This window comes from Camelina sativa, chromosome 10 (assembly GCF_030686135.1).
Source record: "Camelina sativa cultivar CO46 ecotype springtype chromosome 10, ASM3068613v1".
Classification (NCBI taxonomy): domain Eukaryota; kingdom Viridiplantae; phylum Streptophyta; class Magnoliopsida; order Brassicales; family Brassicaceae; genus Camelina; species Camelina sativa.
This window is the reverse complement of record NC_141889.1, coordinates 19218677-19226478: the sequence shown is the minus strand read 5'-3', so window position 1 is coordinate 19226478 and position 7802 is coordinate 19218677. Positions and strand designations below refer to the sequence as shown.

The window sequence follows — 7802 nt, the reverse complement described above, 5'->3', positions numbered from 1 at the left end:
AAAGCCTCAAGGACCTATCTCATTCCAACTCCGATCGAGCTACCAACCTACGGTTCCTACTGAATCATCTTGGTGTCACAACGCCATCTAGTCGCACGGACCAAGACCAACCTGATCAGACTCAGCATGAACTGATTGAAGGCTCTACACCAACCTCCTCTGAGCTACCTAGTCAAGAAGAAGATCAAGAAAATGCTTCGGAGCCGCTAGATCTCTCCACTGATGAACCTCTTGATTTATCAATCCCGGAGGCTCGTGGTCACCCGAGTGCTGACAATGATACACTCCAACAAGAATCAAGCATAGTTCTCCCTCGTCGAAGTGAACGGTATTGATCATAAGACACTCGAGACTTGAAGGTGTCCGTACGGCCGTCCGTACACTTACCAATAAGGCCGAGCCATATCGAATGAAATGAGAAGAGTGGAGGCTGGATTACTTAGCAAAGCCCATTAGAAGGATCTCGAAGACACAATAGAGCCGTTGGAGGATAAGGTCACGGGTCGCCCCCCTCAAGGAAACCAAGTCATGTCACTATCATCCTTGGGATCGACCCACTCCTTCCTTTATGTCCCTATCAACAAGTTGTCGAGTGTAATAGAGGGGTTGCCCTAGTTTCTTTCCTTGCTATTTAAAGCCCTTAGCCGACATTGTAATGTATATACTAATGGAATCATATGTTTTCTCACTTTTCTTTACATAGTTCACTCAATCTCTCTCAAATTATTCTCTTTGCTTCCGCCTAAACCAACATGGTATCAGAGCAAGTCCTTTGATCCTTGACTCTCTAAATCTAGTTCTGTTCTTCCTTATACTCCTAAACTCTCCAAATACTACTCGCTATTCTTTCTATTCTCATTATTCACCTTATACTACTTCCATTTCAATATTCTACCTAGTTTTTCTATTTTGTCTTTTCAAATCGGTAACAATGGACAACACCAAACCCATTGTGACTCCGGTAGTGCTCAAAGGAGCAAATTACTTGTTGTGGAAGAGAACCACAAAGACCGCACTTAGTGGCCGGGGGCTGTGGATCCATGTTGAAACGGACCAGCTTCCCAAGAAAGCTACTAAGGAAGATGGTAAAGAAGAGAAGGAAGAAGACAAGGAGGCTGATCTCGAGAAGGAAGTTAAGTGGTTCCAAGAAGATCAGACCGTGCTTGCCATTCTCCAAAACTCGCTAGACGCACCTATCCTTGAAGCCTATTCATACTGCGAGACGGCCAAGGAGTTGTGGGAGACGCTAGCGAATGTCTATGGGAACGTGACCAACCTAACCCGAGTGTTTGAAGTCAAGAAGGCAATCAATGGTCTTCATCAAGAAGATTTGGAGTTCACGAAGCACTTTGGGAAGTTTAGGTCACTATGGGCCGAGCTCGAGATGCTCCGACCGAGTACAATTGATCCGGCCATCCTCAACGAAAGAAAGGAGCAAGACAAGGTGTTTGGCCTCCTACTCACTCTTAACCCGGCGTTTAATGACTTAATCAAGCATATCCTCCAGGGAGACAAGCTGCCTACGCTTGAAGACGTTTGTTCCCAAGTGCAAAAGGAACAAGGTTCCCTTGGTCTCTTTAGTGGAAAGGAAGACTTGGCAACTGCAAACAAGGGCGCCTACAAACACGACGACCGGAGAGCCATGGTGTGTGACCACTGCAAAAAGAAGGGACACATGAAGGACAAGTGCTGGATTCTTCACCCTCACCTCAAGCCGGCCAAGTTCAAAGCAAACCTCTCACATGAAGGGTCAAGCGGTCAAGGTTCCGGTGCAGCCAACCAAGGCAGTGCGGCGGCTACGGCTATGGCAGCCTCGTTTGGGGATCTTGTGAGGAAGTCTAACCTGGAGGCTCTCATCAAATCCATTGCCACGCTAAAGGATTCTGGTACCACCTTCTTTGCTTCACAGCCTAGTAAAACCCTTGTTGTTGACTCGGGTTCTTCTCACCACATGATAAGTAACCCTAGTCTTATACACAACATAAAACCGGCTGTGGGTAATGTTATTATTGCTAATGAGGATAGAATACCAGTTGAGGGTGTAGGAGACTTGAAACTATTTGATAAGGATTCAAAAGCTTTCTTTATGCCTACTTTTACATCTAACCTCTTATCGGTTAAAAGAGCTACAACTGATTTAAACTGCTACACTATCTTTGGTCCTAACAGTGTGTATTTTCAGGATATTAAGACTGGAAAGGTTCTTGGAGGAGGAGATGCTAAGGGAGATCTATATGTCCTAGAGAAAACCTCATCAAGTCCATCTAATTTGTTTTCGCTTATATCGAACCTTAGTAGTATTTCGAGTGATGTTTGGCATGCTAGACTAGACCATCCTCACTCTAAAGCTTTTAAATTAATGTTGCCTAATGTTTCCTTTGATAATTCAAGTTGTGAACCTTGTATTCTTGGTAAACATTGCAAGTCTATTTTTCCTAAGTCAACTACTATTTATGAACATTGTTTTGATTTAGTGCATTCTGATGTTTGGACTTTACTTTGCTTATCTAGAGATAATAACAAGTATTTTGTGACTTTTATTGATGAAAAATCAAAGTACACTTGGCTTACTTTATTATCATCTAAAGATAGAGTCTATGATGCATTTGTTAACTTTCAGAATTATGTCACTAATCATTTCAATGCTAAAATAAAGGTACTAAGATCGGACAATGGAGGAGAGTACACAAGTCATAAACTTAGAGCTCACTTGTCCAAACACGGCATACTACAACAAACTAGTTGCCCTTATACGCCCCAGCAAAATGGTGTGGCCGAGAGAACGAACCGGCATCTCATGGAGGTGGCAAGGGCGATTGATATGATCATGAGACCATCCAAGACGACCCTTGAGTCTTGCTCAACAGGAACGAAGTCAAAGATCAAATCTTCCTACCAAAATGCTATTTGGGATGCATTCTTACCGCATCTAGAGCATATCTCGAAGTTGAATCAGTCCAATCAGAGTTTAGGTGAAGGAGTTATTCATTTTACAAATCAGGTGAACTCATGGCTACGCGACTTAGACCTACGAGCATTCAAAGGAGGATTCCGACCAAGCCAGAAGTACTCAAGCTATGAACAAAACTGTTCTGAAATATTGATCCATCCTAGAACCACTGAGAATTGGAAGCACGTTAAAATCAGTTCATACTTGAAAGATATGGATATTTCAAGTCAGTGGATCTGTCCTAGTTCCATTTTCGCGTCTGAGCCAAAGATCGTGTTACGCAGACCAACCCAGAATCAATTTGGACACGAAATCAACTGGAGGATGTCAATGGATCTCTTATGTTTCCAACAAGCTCAAGAACACAAGATTAGGCCAACAAACCACAGCATTACGTCCCATTTGCCAAAGGAGGTGGATCTATTTCTTAACTTGATGAGTTTTAGGTCCAGTTGGTTTAAGAGCTTCCAGAATTATGTTTGGCAACCAGGAGTTGTTTTCTACTAAGTCCAAGATGAAGAAATGATACAGCCCATGCTGTTTCTCATCAGCAAATTGGATCAAGGAGTCAAAGAGAGTTAAAAAGATCAAGGAGGTACTTAATGGGCTAATACAAGAACTTATGGCAAAAGAGAGCATGGGAAATTATTTTGGGGATGATACCTATCAAGTCCAGCCCAGTTTGAGCCTAATTCAAGTCCAAGAAAGCCCAAAATAATCACTTTATTTTGTGGTCAAAGAGAAGTGACGAAAATTGGAGTTCAACTCACCTTGGGAAGGAAACCTTGGGAAGACAAAATTCAAGAGTTGAATCTTCATTCAACTATCTATCTTTATTGTTTTTAGTTTCAAGAATAATACTTGGCTTTGTTACCAAGTTTTCTTATCTTATATAAACTCATGTAAGAGTAAAGAAATAATCAACAATCCAACTTTTTATCAAAACCTTTTCTTTTTGAGAGTGATTCTCTTCTGTTCTTTGTGAACAAAACCGATTGCTTGGTGTGATTCCAACAATCAAAACCGACTACTTGGTGTGATTCCGATAGTCAAAACCCCGATCTCCTTGGTGCGAGGCTGAGAGATCCGATCTTTTTGGTGTGAGGCTGAAAGATCAAACCGGTATATCAAGAGTCTTTCCGCAACTCTTGTGCGACCATTCATTCCACCATCCTTATTCTTGAGGCTTCGTCGTCTTTAGAATGAAGGTGTCTCTATCAACCAACTCGAAGGTGCCGAATCCTTGGGAGGATCATATCAGCGATGATGTTTCAAACCAATGTCACCAAACGCTTTTGGGGAGACGCCGTGATGACAGCTTGTTACCTGATCAATAGGACTCCCACCAAAGTCTTACAAGATAAATCACCATATGAGGTATTGAATCAAATTAAACCCTCATTGGATCACTTACGCGTATTTGGGTGTGTGTGTTTTGTCTTGGTACCAGGTGAACAAAGGACTAAGCTCGACGCCAAAAGCACCAAATGCATGTTCATTGGCTACTCGACGAGTCAAAAAGGGTATAAGTGCTATGATCCCACCACTGGCCGCTTACTTATCTCCCGAGACGTGAAGTTCCTTGAACAACAAGGATACTACGAGACAAAGGACTGGGAAAGCCTCAAGGACCTATCTCATTCCAACTCCGATCGAGCTACCAACCTACGGTTCCTACTGAATCATCTTGGTGTCACAACGCCATCTAGTCGCACGGACCAAGACCAACCTGATCAGACTCAGCATGAACTGATTGAAGGCTCTACACCAACCTCCTCCGAGCTACCTAGTCAAGAAGAAGATCAAGAAAATGCTTCGGAGCCGCTAGATCTCTCCACTGATGAACCTCTTGATTTATCAATCCCGGAGGCTCGTGGTCACCCGAGTGCTAACAATGATACACTCCAACAAGAATCAAGCATAGTTCTCCCTCGTCGAAGTGAACGGCTCAAGTTTCACCCGTCCACTTGGAAAGAAAAACGGGTTTATTACAACAACCAGGCCGTGGCCCATCCGATTCAAGCTGTGTGTTCGCTTGACCTTGTCCCTCAAGAACATGCTGCCTTCCTCACCAAGATCGATGCTCAGTTTATCCCGCAAACCTATGATGAAGCCAAAGAACACAAGGAATGGTTAGATGCTGTTGATGATGAGACAGGGGCCATGATCCGCAATCATACTTGGGACGAGGCAGATCTTCCCAAGGGAAAGAAAGTGGTCAGCTCTAAATGGGTTTTCACAATCAAGTATCTAAGCAATGGTGCTGTGGAACGGTACAAAGCTCGTCTTGTTGCCCGCGGCTTCACCCAGACCTATGGCACCGATTATACGGACACGTTCGCACCGGTGGCCAAACTTCACACGGTTCGTGTTGTTCTCTCACTAGCCACCAATTTATCATGGGACTTATGGCAGATGGACGTCAAGAATGCGTTCCTTCAGGGGGAGCTCGAAGAAGAAGTCTACATGCACCCTCCTCCGGGCTTAGAGGCTATAGTCGCTCCGGGCAAGGTTCTTCGCCTCCGCAAGGCCATCTACGGCTTGAAGCAGTCCTCTAGGGCGTGGTACCACAAACTTAGCTCCACGCTCCGCACGCATGGCTTCAAGCGTTCTGAAGCCGACCACACTCTCTTCACTCTTCGGACTAAAAATGGTCGAGTGGTCGTTCTTGTCTACGTTGATGACATAATCATCACCAGCGATGACCGCGATGGGATCTCTACCACTAAGGCCCTGTTTCACTCCACCTTTGATATTAAGGATCTAGGAGAGCTCAAGTACTTCCTTGGCATTGAAATTTCTCGATCACCAGAGGGGCTGTTTCTCTCTCAACGGAAGTATGCCCTTGATCTTCTCCGTGAAACTGGCAAGCTAGGAGCCAAACCGGCTCCTACACCCCTTGAAGAAGGTTACCAGGTCAAGCGAAAGGGGGAGATGAAGAATGTAACCAAGTTGGCTGAGCCATATGAGGATGTGGGCAGATATCGTAGGCTTGTGGGAAAGCTCATCTACCTTACGATCACAAGACCGGATCTTTGCTATGCAGTAAACCAAGTCAGCCAACACATGAAGGCTCCAACAAAGTTTGATTGGCAAACGCTCGAACGAATTCTTTGTTATCTCAAGGGAAGTCCTGGCCAAGGAATTTGGATGGGGAAGAACAACAACACTGAACTCGTGAGCTATTGTGACGCGGACTATGCAGGTGATACAACTGACCGGAGATCAACCACAGGGTATTGCACGTTCATTGGAGGGAACCTAGTCACTTGGAAGTCGAAGAAACAAAAGGTTGTGTCTCAATCAAGCGCCGAGTCAGAATATAGGGCCATGAAGAAGCTCACCAACGAGCTTACATGGCTCAAAGGTCTTCTCAAGGACCTTGGAGTAAAGACTGAAATACCGATCACCATGCATTGTGACAACAAGGCCGCAATACACATAGCAACCAACTCGGTATTTCATGAAAGAACTAAGCACATTGAGGTAGATTGCCATAAGGTGCGAGAGAAGATAGAAGAGGGTGTGATCCTACCATGTTACACGCCAAGCCAAGAGCAATTGGCGGACATCTTCACAAAGGCTACTAGTCCACAGATTTGCGAATACATCTCCAGCAAACTTGGACTAGTAGACCCTACACATCCATGAATGAACTCCTTTAACCCGTGGAGATCACACTCTTTTCCTTAACATGGTTTTGTCCCATGTGGTTTTCCATGTTAAGGTTTTTAACGAGGTGGTCTCTCGCGGGTTCCAAGCTTAGCCATTCCACTTGGCTAAGCTTGAGGGGGAGTATTGATCATAAGACACTCGAGACTTGAAGGTGTCCGTACGGCCGTCCGTACACTTACCAATAAGGCTGAGCCATATCGAATGAAATGAGAAGAGTGGAGGCTGGACTACTTAGCAAAGCCCATTATAAGGATCTCGAAGACACAATAGAGCCGTTGGAGGATAAGGTCACGGGTCGCCCCCCTCAAGGAAACCAAGTCATGTCACTATCATCCTTGGGATCGACCCACTCCTTCCTTTATGTCCCTATCAACAAGTTGTCGAGTGTAATAGAGGGGTTGCCCTAGTTTCTTTCCTTGCTATTTAAAGCCCTTAGCCGACATTGTAATGTATATACTAATGGAATCATATGTTTTCTCACTTTTCTTTACATAGTTCACTCAATCTCTCTCAAATTATTCTCTTTGCTTCCGCCTAAACCAACAGTCTAAACACTCCAAATTCATCCTGAACTCTTACAATTAGACAAATGCAGTGGCTTGTTACATATTTTGACCCTAGAAATAGTAATATAACTGTTTACTGCTTCGAATCAATGGTTTCTCTTTGTTTTAGTCTGCTTTTTAGATTTATGTCTGTTTTGGGATAAAACGGGTTTAAGTGTTGTCTAATAACTCCAAATTCATCCCGAACTCTTAAAATTAGTAAAATGCATTGCACTGTCACACATTCTTACCCTAGATAAAGAAACAAAGCTGTTTACTACTTCAAATCAATGTTTTCTCGGTTTTAGCCTGTTGCGGGACAAAATGGGTATAATTGGTGTCTAAACACTCCAAATACAACCGGAACTCTTATAATAAGCAAATGCATTGGATTGTAACATATTATGACCCTAGATAGAGTAACATAGCTGTTTACTGTTTCGAATCAATTTGAACTTTTGGTTTCAGCCTATTTTCTCGGTTTAAGCTGTTGTGGGATAAAATGGGTTTAAATGTTCTCTAAACACTCCAAATTCATCCCGAACTCTTACAATTAGTCAAATGCATTGGGTTGTCACACAAAGCTGTTTACTGCTTAGAGTCAATGTTTTCTCGGTTTTAGCCTGTTTCGG

The 7802-nt window shown here is 43.7% G+C and overlaps 1 protein-coding gene across 1 annotated transcript; it reads left to right on the top strand.

Annotated features, from left to right (window-relative positions):
- The first annotated feature begins 931 nt into the window (after nucleotides 1–931).
- Nucleotides 932–6215, top strand: LOC147936256 (uncharacterized). Its single transcript, XM_087468653.1, has 5 exons — nucleotides 932–961; nucleotides 1058–1937; nucleotides 4545–5314; nucleotides 5399–5866; nucleotides 6156–6215. The coding sequence occupies exons 1-5, from the start codon at nucleotides 932–934 to the stop codon at nucleotides 6213–6215; spliced, it is 2208 nt and encodes a 735-aa protein (XP_087324779.1).
- Nucleotides 6216–7802: the final 1587 nt, after the last annotated feature.

Bases quoted from the DNA above. Each gene is read 5' to 3' on its own strand.
- LOC147936256 (XM_087468653.1), top strand. From the start codon at position 932: ATGGACAACACCAAACCCATTGTGACTCCG. The intron at 1,938-4,544 runs GTTCTTCTCACC...TTGAACAACAAG, and splicing joins AACCCTTGTTGTTGACTCGG to GATACTACGAGACAAAGGAC. The intron at 5,315-5,398 runs GTTCGTGTTGTT...CTTCAGGGGGAG, and splicing joins CGGTGGCCAAACTTCACACG to CTCGAAGAAGAAGTCTACAT.